Source organism: Camelus dromedarius, chromosome 12 (genome assembly GCF_036321535.1).
Source record: "Camelus dromedarius isolate mCamDro1 chromosome 12, mCamDro1.pat, whole genome shotgun sequence".
Taxonomy (NCBI): domain Eukaryota; kingdom Metazoa; phylum Chordata; class Mammalia; order Artiodactyla; family Camelidae; genus Camelus; species Camelus dromedarius.
This window is the reverse complement of record NC_087447.1, coordinates 2,213,467-2,228,330: the sequence shown is the minus strand read 5'-3', so window position 1 is coordinate 2,228,330 and position 14,864 is coordinate 2,213,467. Positions and strand designations below refer to the sequence as shown.

The 14,864-nt window shown below is 63.1% G+C and overlaps 2 protein-coding genes and 1 long non-coding RNA gene across 6 annotated transcripts in view; 2 read left to right on the top strand and 1 right to left on the bottom strand.

The window, feature by feature from the left end:
- Nucleotides 1-1,122, top strand: part of NAP1L4 (nucleosome assembly protein 1 like 4) — a 43,840-nt gene extending 42,718 nt beyond the window's left edge. The window contains exon 15 of the mRNA XM_031448520.2: nucleotides 31-1,122. Coding sequence (XP_031304380.1) covers nucleotides 31-69 — 39 coding nt within the window. The 3' untranslated portion in view covers nucleotides 70-1,122. The remainder of the gene's footprint in view (nucleotides 1-30) is intronic.
- A 5,206-nt stretch (nucleotides 1,123-6,328) lies between these two features.
- Nucleotides 6,329-11,829, bottom strand: LOC135322626 (uncharacterized). 4 transcript variants are annotated; one of them, XR_010383284.1, is made up of 4 exons: nucleotides 9,587-11,829; nucleotides 8,541-9,334; nucleotides 7,688-7,895; nucleotides 6,329-7,092 (listed from the first exon to the last, which is right to left on the bottom strand). It is a non-coding gene; the product is annotated as an uncharacterized LOC135322626 (long non-coding RNA). The 4 variants fall into 4 exon arrangements; XR_010383285.1 differs by having other exon boundaries at nucleotides 10,219-11,829; XR_010383283.1 differs by having other exon boundaries at nucleotides 8,541-8,703; nucleotides 9,032-10,898.
- A 132-nt stretch (nucleotides 11,830-11,961) lies between these two features.
- PHLDA2 (pleckstrin homology like domain family A member 2) lies at nucleotides 11,962-13,011 on the top strand. The gene is made up of 2 exons (XM_064492005.1): nucleotides 11,962-12,434; nucleotides 12,703-13,011. The coding sequence occupies exon 1, from the start codon at nucleotides 12,028-12,030 to the stop codon at nucleotides 12,421-12,423; it is 396 nt and encodes a 131-aa protein (XP_064348075.1). The 5' UTR covers nucleotides 11,962-12,027; the 3' UTR covers nucleotides 12,424-12,434; nucleotides 12,703-13,011.
- Nucleotides 13,012-14,864: the final 1,853 nt, after the last annotated feature.

Here is a 14,864-nt window from a genome sequence, read left to right as displayed (position 1 = left end):
TCTTTACAGTCTTGTTTTCTCTTTTGACAGAAAGAGCCCAGCCAGCCCTCCGAGTGCAAACAGCAGTGAGACGCCCCGCGGGTGTGGCCGCCGCACGTCGTCAGCTCTGCGCCGACCCGCGACCTGACAGTGCTCAGCTCTAACTCGCTTCCAAGTGCATGGTTTTCACCTAACTTCTTTTACTTTATTATTTTGCTTAACCTGTACAGTGGTAACTCAGATGCGTTTCAGAAATACGAGGTTTAATTCTAGCACCCTCTACCGCCTTGGGCGCAGCTCAGTGGACCTGCCAGGCGCCGCTGGGGGTGGGGGGTGGCACAGACCACACAGGGTAGACGCCAGGGGCATGTGTCCGGGGATGTGGTTCCAGGGCCTCTGGAGCCGGTTACCCCTCTCCCGCCATCGGGCCAGACTCTTGTTTCATTTGAAGGACCCACACGCTGTTTTCCCGCCGTGCCAACTGTTGGGGGAGCCGGCGGAGTGGCGCTCTCCTCTCACTGTCCTTTCCTGGGCTTCGCTTTCCTCGGGTGGGCATGGGGTTGTGGCGCCCACTGACCCTGAGGCACGAGCGCTTGTGGTTCATCTTGTATTTATTTACCCTTTCACGCTGGTGAGGGCTTGGGACGCACGCTGTCGCTTGTGCTTAGAGTTTCTGAAACTAGGTTTGTGACTGGAGACCTGGTGCCCTGCGCGGGAAGTGGTCCGGCTCCTACGGGACAAGGCCCACATGGAAGAAGCTGCCGGCGGCAGGAGCCGGTCCCCACGACACGCGGGCCACAGGGCAGAGCCGGGATCTGCCAGTCCTTGTGGCACGGGGCTCGGGCTGGGGAGGAGAGCCTTTCCGTTCAGTGTGTAAATGTTCTGCTTTCTCAGCAGCTCCCGTTTCTTGGCCCCACGTTCATCTTGTCTTAAAAGCCCTGGGTTGGGAGCGACCTGTTCTTGGCTGGCGTGTGGGTTCCTGAGGGTGCGACTGCAGCCGCTGGCAGCAGGGGGCGCTGTGTCCACGCTGTGGCCAGGCCTGTAGGGTGCTGAGCCTTACTTACCACACATTTGTAACTGAATACAGTGTTTTCAATTTGTACAGAATAGTTAGAATATTCTATTAAAGTTGTGAAACATGAAGCCAGCACTGTGATTGCCTTTCTTGCTGGGCAGAGCGGGCGGGGGCGCCGGCCTGCTCCCCTCACGGCAGCGCCAGGTGTGGTCACGCAACCCCCTGGTTTTCTGTTTTGTTTCTGAGGCTTCTGAAGCCAGTCTTTAGGAAGAGGCCACTTCACTGGGGTGGGTCTGGGGTCCCCAGGTGGGCTCTCTGCTACCTTAAGGAAGCGTTCCTCCTGTTTCCAGAGCTTGTGGGGATGTGCCTTTTTGGTCAGAAGGTTCCAGGAGGGACACTTCCTGCGTGAAGGCCGTGTTTGCTCTGTCGTCTTGTTGGGGCTTCCCTGGTGGCTGCTCCCTCTCCACATGAGGGAGCGCTCTTCCCAGAAACACCTGCTGCCGGGGCTCTCACTCCAGTTCCTGACCCTGGGACCGCCCTTGGCAGGGCCGCCCCCTGCTCCGCGGGAGCCAGTGTCCAGCTCACCTGGTGCTGGCCTTCCTGAGGGGCCGGCTTCTCCCCGGCAACGGCCAGAGGGAGAGAGTACTGGCCACGAGAAGGAGCAGGAAGCGCCCGGCACGGCTGAGCCCAAGGTGACCAGAGCCAGAGGGAGCGCTGCCCTCCTGAGGTACCCAGGCGAGTGTGGTGTCAGACCCCGTGGCAGTGGGGCTGTGGTGAGCCTCCCCAGGCCTGCCCCAACCCTGCCCCGATGGCCGCTGAGAAGAGGCGAGGGTGCTGGGGGTTTGGTGAGTTGCGGGGACAGCCTGAGAGGACGGAGCGGGGGTGTGGACTCAGAGCCTCTTCCGGGCAGCTGGTAGGGTTTCCAGAGAGGTGTGACTTGTGGCAGGCCTTCAGCCTGGAGTGTGCGGGCACAGGGGCCAGGTGCGCTCCGGCAGCTTACACGGGCCCCGAGGGGGCAGCCCTCACTTCCCAGGAGGCAGAAGAGTCGGTCCCCACACGCCCACAGTGGACCGACTGTGGCCGCAAAGCTCGAGGGCGCCCACATCCTCACGGGAACACTCTCTGTGGTGCGTCGAGAGGCGCATGGCTGCGCGAGGCCACGGTCATCACGTCTGGAGGCTACGGGCCAACCAGGGAGCTGGACGGAGGGCCAGGCCCAGGCAGCAGAAGATCCAGACCTGGGTGGCTCCCTCCCTGCGTTCTCTGTGGTGACCCACGTGACATAGCGCCCAAGCAAAATGTCCTGATGTCAGGCCAGTACAGATGGGAGCAGGGGGAGGGCCATGCTCAGAGGTGCTGGGTTTTATCTCCCCTGTGGGGTACGAAGTGTGCGAGGCTGCCGTGCAGGCCTGGGGCCTCCTGGCCTCAGGCTGTCAGTCGGCCGTTCCAGGTACGCTCGGGTGGCAAGGCCACAGCTCGAAGCCCTGAGCGTTGGTGCCACCCTATGTGCCATGGCTCCGACCTCCCCTCAGCCAGTCCCCTTCCTGTGGGACCCTCCAGTGCCTCTGAGAGCCCCGTGTGCCTCATCCCCATTGCTGCCAGGACCTTGAAAGTGCAGAGGCCCTCAGGCTCGTTCAGTCCCTGCCACTCGTGCTGTATGTCACGGAGTATCCAGTAGGTTTGCCTGGAGCCATCAGCCAGGGGGCGGGGGGCGGGGGCACTCCTGCTTGGGTAGGGGGTGCAAGCTGGGTCAGCTTTGCAGGGTATGCCGCCCAGGCTGCCTGGTCAGCCCTTTGCCTCTGTCCCCACTGGGCCCCTGGACTGCCCCTAGCTGAGGAGGGCCCCCCTCTGGGCGCCACGTTGATGATGCTCTCACCCTACGGCTCTGCCTCCCTGCTCCCTGGGTTACTGGCCCCAGGCTACCCGAGCTGTTGGAGACATGGCCTGGCTTATCTGTCACACACGCTCAAAACCAAGGGACTGACTGGGCTTAGCTGCCCTTTCTCGTTTCTGTCCTGTGCCGGTCTTGGCACCCCCACTTCTGGGAGGCACTGGGCCCTGTGGCAGGGTCTCGGGGAGCAGGGGCCCTAGGCAGTGTGGACACGTCCACCAGTGGCCAGCAGTTAAAGGTGGGCAAGAGCAGTGGCTGTGCCCCTCTCGGACCCTCGGCATCAGGAAGCCCACAGCACCGGGATCTCAGAAGTGTCACCTGCGCGGGGCTTGGGGCGACCCTTCTCTGTGGCATCCAAACCTTCTAGGCCTGTGTGGGGAGCACGGCTGCCGAGAGGTGGGCCTGGGGCCGGCCGGGGCGCTGTCTGAGGGAAGGGAGGAGCCGCGCGGTGGGGGAAGCTCCCTCAAGTGGGTCCGTTTATAAACCGTACCTCAATGAAGCTGGTTTTTTAAAAGCCTCCCCCGTTAGGGCACTTCCTAATGGTCTCCCCCTTAGGGGTTGGGAGTTCCGGCACCCGGGGCCTGCCCTGGCGTAGGGAACAGTTCTCCCGAGCCCCCCCAGCCCCTGGCAGCTGGTCTGCTGAGTCGGCTCATGGCCCCCACATCATGGAACAGGGGCCAAGTGGACCCACCCCCTTGTGCGCGCAGCACCTTCCCAGGCCCCAGGGCTCCCTCCGTCGAGTCCAGGCCACCACCAGACCAGGCTGTCTCAGCCCCACGGCTCCTGCTCCCTGGGCGCTTTGACCTGGAGATGGGAGACCAGGCCTGGTGGGAGGGCGGAGCCCTTGGGCTGGAAGTGCTGCTGACCCCTGACCTGCCCTCTGTTGGGACCCCCCCCCCCAGGAGCGCCCAGTGGGCCCAGTGGGCAAGCTGCTACCTCCAGCTATGCCTTGAGGGAGCCCCTGGTTGAAGAAGGGTCCGTCCTGGGCGCTGGGCCTGGCTGGAGGGCACTGTCCCTAGTGTGGGTGGCCCTTGGCTCCCTGCCCGCCGGCCTGCCCAGCGCAGCCACACCTGGACTTTGGCCCCTGCCTCCGAGCCCTTCCGAGCGGAATGACTTCCCAGCTTCCTTCCTGTGGAGGCAGCCGTGTCCTCCCAGCCTCAGCCTCAGAGGGCAGAGCCACGTGGCAGGCGGGAGCCTGTGACCCCAGGCCCTGACAGCAGGTGCTCCCTCTCTGGCCCAGGTTGGACTTTCAGTTCCTCTGAATTTGGTGTGATTCTCCAGGCACCTCGCCTGCCTGGGACCCTCCTTACAGCCCCTGAGCCTTGGAGCTGGGGCCTCTGACCATGGTCGACTTGGGCCACAGCGAGGACTCCCACCAGGCGCTGACCCCAGGGCCCCCTTTCAGCACCCCCCTTCCTCAGGCTACCAGGCGGGTGAGGCCGAGACACACCCCCTGAGGCCAAGTCACCTTGGTGCGTCTGGGCGGAGCCCCTGCCCTCCAGCGATGTCACCACTGGGCCAGCCTGGCCACGCAGACTCAGCTCAGGGTGGTGGCCGGATGTTACTTTCCATGACGACCTAACAGGCCTGGCCCAGCCCCACCCAACTTGGCTCTGAGCTCGCGGGGTCTGGGGCCCTCCTCCAGGCCCAGGAGGACGGGTTGGGCCCTACAGACACACCCTCCATGGTCTCCTTCCGCTGGGACAGGGGTGCTCCCCAGGGCTCCTCCAGAAATCTGGGAGTGTCGGCCACACCCCAGCCTCCCTGGGACTCAGTTTCTGCATCTGAGACAGGAGGACAACCACCACCTGCCACCCTGGGGACTCGGGAGAGGAAGGCCGGGTGTGCGAGGCCAGGGCTGCCCTCGCCGGCCTCCCCAGTGCCTGCCGGCTGGGAGCCTGTCAGGAGGTCAAGGCCCTCGGCCTCAGCGAGCCTGGGGCCAAGCTGGGGGACACGGAGGCTCCAAAGTGCATGTCTGGGCCCTTTTGTCTTTACCCTCAGGCTGCCCCATTTTCCGCAGCAGCTGGAAGATCCCAGCAGAGCAACCAGGGCTTCCCCTGCTGAGGACCACGACCCTTGAGAAGTGAGCGCCTGGACCCCCAGGCTGTGAGCCGCTGTAACCTGGACGAGCCCCTTCCCAGCTCTGCAGTGGAGGTGGGGGAGGGGAGCTTGAGGGGCACCCCGGCCCTGTCCTTGGGGTCCCCTCAGATGGCGGGGCAGAGGGGCTCTGAGAAGAATAAGGGGAGACTGGGTGGGGGCCAGGCCCAGGGGCCTCTCCCAGCTCCTCAGCAGAGGGCTCAGGACGGGGCTGGGCTGGGTCTGATCTCCAGAGCTGGAAGGTAGTAGATCTGTGTTGTTTCAGGCCCCTAGGCATGTTGTCACCTGTCGCAGTGCCCCCAGGGCACGCGTGTGGATGGCCACGGGTGGCCAGGCTAGAGGCTGGGATGGGAAGGGGTGGCAGAAGAAGCATAGGAGAGGTGGGAGCAGGGGAGGGGGTCCCGAGGCCTCTGGCCTGCGAAGTGGGAGGTAGGGAGGGGACACTGTTCAGAGCATGAGATGCCTGGATAGGGGGCCCAGGAAGCCTGGGCCAGGACACCCGGCAAAGTGCCGAGTGAGAGAGGCTGATGGGCCAAAGGAACCAGCGTCTCCACCAGAGGAGGGGCCAGGCGGACCCCTCTGACCAGCCCCTCCCCACTAGTGCTCCCCCATCTCAGGCAGCTCCCAAACCTCTCCTCGCTGTCTGGGTCGGAGATCATCCTCTCAGCCACACAAGCTGGACTCAGGTTGTCAGGGCACCTCCGCCTCCCGCCATCCACATCCAGTCAGGCTCCGAGTCTAGGGCCAGGAAGACCTGGCCTCAGGCTCCCCACCTGAGACAGGCAGTGTTTCCGTCTGGATTTTCAGACTTCCGCAGAGCACACTGGACGTCTAGCTCCGAGCCCATGCCCAGGGCAAGCCAGGGGATGTGGAGAACTCCTGTTCATCCTTGAAAACCCAGCTCAAAAGTCACCCGTATCCCCAGGAAGCCTTGACCTCACCACCCATGGCCGGCTAATGACCCCATCACCTTTGTCTGGTCCTCATCTGCCACTAGACTGTGTGCTCCAGTCCCAGGGGAGGGGGAGGGCTATAGGAGAGGGAGGGCAGGGTCAGCACCGACTGCCTGGGGGCTGTATCATTGTCCTGGGGTGGCTGTGACAAATGACCACAAACTGTGGTGCTTAAAACAACAGAAATTTACACTCGTGGTTCTGAAGGTCGGAAATCCAAAATCAAGATGTTGGCAGGGCTCTAGGGAAGGATCCTTCCGGAACCTTCCAGCTTTGGGGGTTCCAGCTGTCTCGGGGCTGTGGCCACATCCCTCCAGCCTCTGTCTCCAGTGTGTCTCTGATAAGAACAGCTGTGATGGCACTCAGCCCCCTGGGTAATCCGAGACCAGCGCCTCCTTTCAAGCTCTTGAATTTAATCATCTAATCGTGTCTCTTGCCGTACAAGGTAACAGTCACTCTTCTACCATGTAAGTCACAGTCACAGGTTCTGGGGATGAGGACACAGACACACCTCTGGGGACCATCAACCCACTCCAGAGGCTCTCAAACAGACACAAGGATGTGCATGACAAAGATGGCAGACACACAGTTTCTTAACTATGGTAAAACATACGTAACATACAATTTACCATCTTAACCATTTCTAGGCACACAGCTCAGTGGCGTTAAGTTCATTCACAATACTGTGCAGCCACCATCACTGTCTGTCTCCAGAACGTCTTTGTCTTACCAAACTGAAACTGTCCCCATGAAACACTCACTCTCCACCCCGGCCCCCACCATCCGACTGTCCGACTATGAATTTGGTGCCTCTGGGGGGCACACATGAGCGTGAGTGGCATCAGACAGGATTCGTCCTTCTGCGTCTGGCTTGTTTCGCTGAGCATCACGTCCCCAAGGTTCATCAGCACTGTGTCCCGGGTCAGCATTTCCTTCCTTTTCACGTCTCAGTAATATCCCATCGTGTGGCTGGACCACATTTTGTGCATCCATTCACCCATCAGGGGACACTTGCGTGGCCTCCACCTCCTGGCCATTGTGAATGATGCTGCTGTGAACCTGCGTGGGCAAGCACCTCAGGTCCCTGCGTTCACGTCTGGGGGACACATGCAGCAGTGGAGCTGCTAGGTCACATGGTGACTCTAGTCTTCATTTTTCTGAGGAAATGCAAATGCATCTTTTAAAAAGGATCATTAAATGTTATAATTAAAAATAAAAATAAATTTAAAAAAGGATCAAAAGTCACTCGCTACGTCAGGTGGGCCTGGGATGGGATCATGAGAGGTGAGGACTCAAAACTTTGAAATCATTCAGTGATTTTTTACTTTTTTGTGTCAACACTTTGTTACTATTTTGATAACTTTCTTTTGGAAAGAATTTGATTAAAATACACACGACAGAGCCCTGTCCCAGCCCAGCTGCACCGGACGCTGGAGGTCGGGGTAGGCGCCCTGCCTGTCCTGTGGTGGTGCCGCCCGGCCGCCGCGAGGGCTGGCCACTGCTCAGAGGGTGGCGGCCATGCCTCGTCCACCTCCACCCTCCTCCTTTCCTGTATTTCGTTCACTCGCTCATTCAAGCTTCCAGAAAGGTCCCTTGTCCCCGTGAACCAGGCCCTGGGCAGTCTGCTCAGTGACGAGAATGCCAGCGGCTCCCCCCCCCCCCGTCCATTCTGTGGTGATGGGAGAGGCCCCTCCCCTCTGCCCCCCAGGCCTGAGCCAGCCTGGCCCGGTCCCACCCCCCGACAACCCCCACCAGCAGCTGTTTCGGTTCCACAGACAAGCAAGTGATCCCCACGTCGGTTGCTCTGCCCAGAGTGGGGAGTCTCGGACAGGCAGATAGATGCTTTTCAGGTCCACCCATTTCCAGAAGCACTTCCTGAGCGCCCAGGTTGGGCCTGGAGGTTCCCAAAGACGAATGTCACTGCACTCCCGGAGCTGGTAGTGGCTCCTGAGCAGGGTCCCTAGGGGTGAACAGGAGCTTGACAGGGGCCGAGGAGGAGGAAGGTACAGTGTCACTGTCTCATTCGATCCTCAGGGCCCAGTGAGGCAGGGCCTGCCAGTCAGACTACAGCTGAGGGGCTCAGGGAGCCAGACAGAGGAACAAGGGACACAGCCCGGAGGGGCCAAGGCCAGGCTGACCGTGAGAGCCTGGAACCAGGTGGGGACAGGCCTCCTGCCCCCCGCCCTTGGACCGCTCACTTGTCCCAGGCCGCGGCTTTGAGGAGAGGGACTGAGGGCAGGCCTGAGTTACAGGCCACGGCCAACGGGTGATGTTGGGCTCAGGTCAGGTGGCATCAGGCCACCTCTCAGGTGCTGCAACTCCAGGCAGCTAGGGCCTCCCCCGCCCTCCTCCCCAGGCTCGCCTTAAACGGGACCCCAAGGCCCAGCAGTTATGTCATTGGTGGAAGCAGGCCTTAGGGTGGCCCTGGCAATCTGGGAGGGCTTCCTGGAAGAGGCAAGAGGAGGGGGACCCAGGTGGGGGAGCCGGAAGAGTATGGTATCGAGCCCCGGGCACCGGGCTGCTGACACATGGTTTCCGTTCACCCGGCTTGTTGGGAAAGAGCCTGGAGGGCCAGGCCTCATCACCGCCGTGGAAATGACCTCACCTGGTGAGTTTCAAAGAAGCGCCCTCGCCTCTGCCCAGGCTGCCTGACATCCTCACCCAGCTGGACGGGATGGCAGGTGTCCCCAGCTGGGTGTTCGGGGACCATCTCTGTCTGCCCGTGGGGAGTTCCCTCAGTCAGGCTCCGGTGAATCCCGGATGTGGCCCTGGGATAAATATTAGTAAACTTGGCCGAGATCAGCGCTGCCTGACGTGAGACAAGGCCCAGTGTGGCCCCCTCCCCGTCTGAGAAGCAGCCACCAGACACCCCCACCCAGAACCAGCTCAGCTGCTTGGGGGAGGCCACTTCCTGAGTCCCTTAACTTCTCTGAGATCCCTACCCTGTTCCCTGCAAAACCAAGAAAGCACCCCCACCTCATGGAGTGACCACGAGGGAGACACGAGGCCAGGCCGGCTGGGCGGGGCCATGCTGGCCTCCCTGCAGGTGCCAGGCTCCTGTCTCTGGTCAGTGGCTCCTCCCTCTCCTGTACCAACCTGGCTAGAACCCTTCGTGGGGTGGGGAGCGGGGAGCGTGGCTCCCTACGGGTGCAGCCTGAATGAATCCACACCAGGGGGTCCGTCCTGGTGGGTCCTCTGAGGTCCTAGGTATCAAATGGCCTGGGGGGGCATCCCCCTAGAAGGTCCCCACTGTGGGTGAAAAGTCAGCTCTTGGCTCCCACATTCCAGAGGGCCTCAGACAGGCCTGCTTGGGGGTGGGGACAGGGTCCCTCCTCGCTCCGGCTTCATGCTGGTTTGGCGGCTTCATGCTGGTTTGGCCTCACAGGAGCTGGGAAATCACTGAGGCGGAGCGGGTGGAATCGGTGACCCAGGGGCCTCTGGGGGGTGGCCGTCCCCGCCTCCCCTGGGGAGAGGGGTGGTGGGTTCCCCACCCGCTACGACCTACCCCCCCAGCTCCCACTGATGCCCACCTGTCAGAGTGGCACCCCCAGGTCACTGGGCAGCGACCCCTGCCCCCTCCCCCAGAGGCCTGGCAAGGAGAGGAGCTCAGGGCAGGGTGGGCGTGGGGAGGGGCAGCTCCCCTGGCCTCACCTTGTCTTCAAGGGCGCTCACTTCTCTCCTCTTGCTCAGTCATTCCTCAGCACTTTCAAGCCCTGTCTCTGCTCCTATCTCTCCTGTCCCTTCCTCCCACATCTATGAAATGTGCTGAGAAGTATGCCCACCTTGGGTGCACTCCCAGCACAGGCCTGGCACGCCAGCCCCTAGCAAGCCTTCACAGCCTCACTGACCTGGGCTCCTCAGGGACCCTCTCTGGCGCCTGCCCTCCCCATGGAGTCCTCCAAGCCATCCTCTTGGCCCCAGACCCTCAGCCCCCGCTCCCTCACAGCTACCCTGGTGCTCCCTAGGGCAGGCAGGGGTCCTCCCCTCTCCTCAGGGTCCTAGCACCTGCCAGTCCTGCAGGCACACAGTAGGTGCTTAAGCAATGCCAGTGTCTGAGGTTCTGCTGACTGGCCTCGGGGGCTGCGGGGTGTTGGTGGGTCCCGGAGGGGGTCTGGGCAGAGCGCTGGGCACCCAAAGGCTCACAGTGGCTCCCGAGAGCAGCGGCACAGAGTTCCGCCCTGGTCTGCCTCTCCCGGGTCCCACTGCCCAGAGGACCCCTCAGCACAGCCACAGCCCAAGCCCCATGGTGGCAGAGCCCCTGGATGGAGGGTCAGTCGTCTCACCCTGCCTGATGCTGGAATCCTCTTAGCCTGTCATGGGCTGGCCAGCTCTGCTGGGATGCCTGTAGTGATGGGAAACTTACCACCTTACAAGTCTGCCCTGTGTTGTCCCGAGGGGAGATCCTTTCCCCCACCCACCTACCCACCCCGTGCTGCCTTCACCTTCTGGCCAGCTCCCTCCTCCACCCCCACCAGAACACTGACCAGCAGTCCCTATGCTCGTCCTGGGCCCCACCTCTGCCCTCTCTGCTGCCCAGCCCTCCTACAGGCCCTCTGGACCCACAGGTGGGGACCACTGGGCAGCTGCCACCTGCCAGCCATCTGCCCAGGCCTGTTCTGAGCCAGAGGTGACCCTCATTCCTCAGGGTGACCCTGAAGGGCCAGGGACGGGACTTGCCCCAGGCCACACAGCGAGGGCAGGTAGGGCCAGCCTAATGGGCCTGCACCCAGAACGTCCCACACTTGGCTTTGTGCTCGGCAGTCACCAGTCACCGTCCTGAAAATGTTAATGCTTTTGGAACCAGGGCACCTGTGTTTCCGTTTTGCAGGGCTAGGGTGGCTCTCCCAGCCCCACACCACTAGGGTCTTCCTTGCTGTGTCTGCTTTACAGCACCTGCCCAGCTCACAGCCTGGTGGGGTGTTGAAGGTGGGCCCCCCCCATCTCTGCCGGCTCTCCCCACCCCCACCCCCTGGGAACCCGGGAGGAGCCCGCGGTCACTTCCTGCTCCTATTAAAACCCTTTAAAGGAAGAGGGTAAATAAAAAGCCTTGTCCGGCTGGCAGGCCATGATTCAGCCGCCCTCACCGCCCCCGCCCCGCCGCGGGCCGGCCGACCCCCTTCCCCGCTCCCCGCCATGCACTCCGCGCCCCCTCGGCTCCCAGGACCTCCGGCCGTCCGCCCGCCCGCCCGCGGTCGCAGTCGGAGTCGTCCTCCTTCCCTCCCCTGACGTAGAGCCGCCACGGCCCCCAGGAAGGGAGCTGGAACGGCCTCTCCTCCCCTCACACTTACTGGACACTGTGGGGAGCTGTTCCAGCACTTTCCGTGGGTTACCTAATCTAACAAGTGTCACTGTCCCCATTTTACAGAAGGGAAAACTGAAGCTCTGAACGTCTGCTCTCCCGTTCTGCCTGACCCAGGGGAGAGAGGGCAGGTCCTTCCAGGCGCGGATGATGGGTGGCTAGGTGGGACATAAGGCGGGCTGGGGCACCAGGGGGTCTCCCCCAAAGGGCCCCAAGGGTGTGGGAGGAACAGGGGCTGCGTTCTCCATCTGCCCCACAAGCCCTGAACAGCAGGGCTGGGTGTCAGGGCTCCTGGAGGGTAGGGGTCTGGGACCCGCCGTCACCGCGCCCCGGGCCGGCCCCAGCCGCGGGCACTTCCCGGGGCTCCCGGGCAGTGAGTCACCGCGGGCAGGGCCGGTCGCAGCACATTCCTCCGTGGGGCCGGCGTCCGGGGTGGGGTGGGGACCATGAATCGCCCCATGGAGCTGGGGGGCTGGGGCGCCGGGGGAGCGGTGGGTAGGGGCCCGCAGGCCGCAGGCAAGGGAGAGGGGGCGACCTTGGGAGGCCCGGGGACGGCACGCGGCGCGCAGCCTCGCGGTGGCCAGACTTGGGGGGCAGGGGCGGGCTGGGCTCAGGACGGGGGTGCGGGCGGAAGGGCCGGGGCGTGGCCGGGGCGGGGCGTGCACGGGGTGGGCGGGGCCGAGCGAGCGGGGCGGGGCCTCTATAAAGGCCGCTCCGGGGCCGACGGAGCGCACTGCCGGCGCCGCCACCAGCCGAGCCGTGTCACCTGCCGCGCCCGCCGCACCCGGCCGACATGAAGACCCCCGGCGAGGTGCTGCGTGAGGGCGAGCTGGAGAAGCGAAGCGACAGCCTTTTCCAGCTGTGGAAGAAGAAGCGCGGCGTACTCACCCCCGACCGCCTGAGCCTGTTCCCCACCGGTCCCGGCGCGCGCCCAAAGGAGCTGCGCTTCCACTCCATCCTCAAGGTGGACTGCGTGGAGCGCACGGGCAAGTACGTCTACTTCACCATCGTCACCACCGACCGCAAGGAGATCGACTTCCGCTGCGCGGGCGAGAGCTGCTGGAACGCGGCCATCACGCTGGCGCTCATCGACTTCCAGAACCGCCGCGCCCTGCAGGACTTCCGCAGCCGCCAGGAGCGCGCCGCGCCCGCCGCGCAGCCCGAGACCCGGACGGCCCGCGCGCCCTGAGCGCCGCCGCGGTGAGTGCCGGCCGCCTGCCCGCCCGCCAGCTCGGGGTCCTGGGGGAGGAACAATGTCAACCTCAGACGTCGCGGGGAGGCCCTGCCCGTCTAGGGGACACTGTCGAGAGGAGACTGGATGCCGCGCAATCGCCGCGCCGCTAAGGCGCGCGGCAGGAGTCGTCGCTTGCGCCTCCCGTGTTAGGGCTTTAGGGGACCCACAGACTGAACCCCAGCCCGCTCAGCCCCGGGCTTGGGCACAGCCCCCTGACCCTTCCTCTCCCCACAGGAGCCACACACTGGACCAGTCGAGCAGGAGCCCAGGGGATTCCCAGGGCGGCAGGAGCCCGGGCGGCGCCCACCCGCTGACCACAGCGAGGACAAAGGCCGGGGCGGCATCCCTGCCCCGCAGAGAAGGACCCTCCCGTGCGGAGCCGAGGAGCCTCGCCCCCGCTGTGCGGGCGCGTTAAATTATTGGACTATCTATGTATTTATTTTGATGATACTTGTGGTAAAACCATTTGTCTTAATAATATATATTTTTTGCATCAATATGTCCATTCCAAATAAACTACTTGAGCTGTTCTCTTTTCTACCAGCTGGGTGTGATGCAGTGAGCTTCCTCTGGGGAGGGGAGCGGGAGTCAGAGGCCCCTTCATTCAGTGTGTGTTGGAGCAGGGGGAGCAGCCACCCCAGGCCTCCGAAGGGCAAGGAAATGCGCTTTCAATGAACACTGTCCTCTGCTGGACCCTGGCCACACCCTCCTTGCCAAGCAGCCTCTCCCAAGGAGGCTGGGAAGTGCCTTGGGGTTTGGCCCTGGCTGACTTCCGTTCTGGGTGTGGAATGGGGAGGACTGGGCAGTGCTTACTCAGGGAAGTCACTCACCAGCTGGCCCACTAAGGTCAGTGCACCTCCCCGAATCTGAGCTGCTCCTGTACTCAGTGGCGGACCTAGGCTGCCCCCTACCCCAGCCACCTGTCCACACCCCTGAAAAGAAGCCCTCGGCCCTGGCTGCTGGCCCCCTGCTGGCCAGTGCCCGACTTGTGGGGCCAGCAAGGTGGGCAGTGCTTCTGGGCATCTGAGAGAGAGGCCTGCACTGTGTCTGCTAGGGTGGCAGGAGGCTGAGGCCTCCGAGTGGCCCAGGACGAGACATGGGGGTGGGGAGGCCTGAGGTACCTGACAAGGCGGGGAGCTTCCCTGTTTCCTGCCTGGGAAGGGGGGTGGCCTGGGACACACTAGGGCTGCCCCCCCCACCCCTCCCTCAGGGTGTCTCCCTCCACCCAGAAGGTCTGTTGGTGACAAAAAGCCAACACTAGAAGAATGGGACAGGACACTGATCCTGGCCTGGTGAAGGGGCGTTTGTTTCCCCTTTGTGGCTGGGACAATACCAGGTGTGGGAGGCAGCGGTGAGGGGAGGAAGGACCCAAAGTGGCCCTAATGTCAGTCACTCACCCTTGACCTCAAGGGCACCATCGCAGGCCTCTAACTGGGTTCCAGGGGTCAGACTGGGGAGGGGCTGTCCCTCTGCTGGGAAGCCGGGGGGAGCCTGGGTACTGGGTCCGCAGAACACACCACTCCCGCGATGAATTCTCTCCTGAACAACACTGTGAAGCCCCCGTGTGCAAGGGGAGTGGGGAAGGCCAGCTCCAGGGCCCACGTCCACCCGGGCCGCGACTTCATCCTGCCCCACCTGGGAGGCCCCTCCCACCAGACCTTCCTGAGGGAGCAACCAAAGTCAGAGAGTGCGATCCCCGCTCCTGCTGGGGCCGGAGCAGAGGCCGGGAGGGCGGAGGGCCGAGGCTCTCTGAGGACCAGGGGACTGTGGAATTCTGAGGTTGGGCATTCGGAATTTTAATCACTTTTTCACAGGCAGCCTGTGGGGGAGGGGTGGCCTTCCCCGTCTGGGGGCCCCTGCAGGCCTGACACGTCCTTCTCTCTACACTGGTCATTGGCCGCAGCAGCCAGCTGACCTCCCCATGTCTGGTCCCCCTTCTCCACAGAACCTGGGCTGGGAGGCGGGGGGAGGGGGAGGGAAGCCAGTTCTCAGGCCTGGCTGCCCCGTTCTACCCTGGGCTTCCCAGCAGGAAGTGAGAGTTCCTTTCCTAGATACTGTCCCAAGCCTCAAATTCCTGATCTTTTAAAACTGGCCTGTCCTGTTTCCCTTCAGGAACAATGAGGGCCTGCGGGCACGTGCTCAGCCCAAGGCACGGGGTGGGGAGGGCTGAGCAGGGAGCCCTCGTCTCTGGAGATGTGAGCAGAGCTATCTGGGCAGCAGTGGCAGGACTGGCGGGCAATGGACCCTGGGGTGGGGCCCACCTCACACTGGGAGGAACTTGGGTGATTCTGTCTTCCCCAGAGCCCTGGGGCCCAGCTGCAGGCCCTCTCCTCCAGGAAGCCCTCCAGCATCCAAAGCTCCATCTTTCATCCCCAAGCCTCCTGCCCAACGGGTGG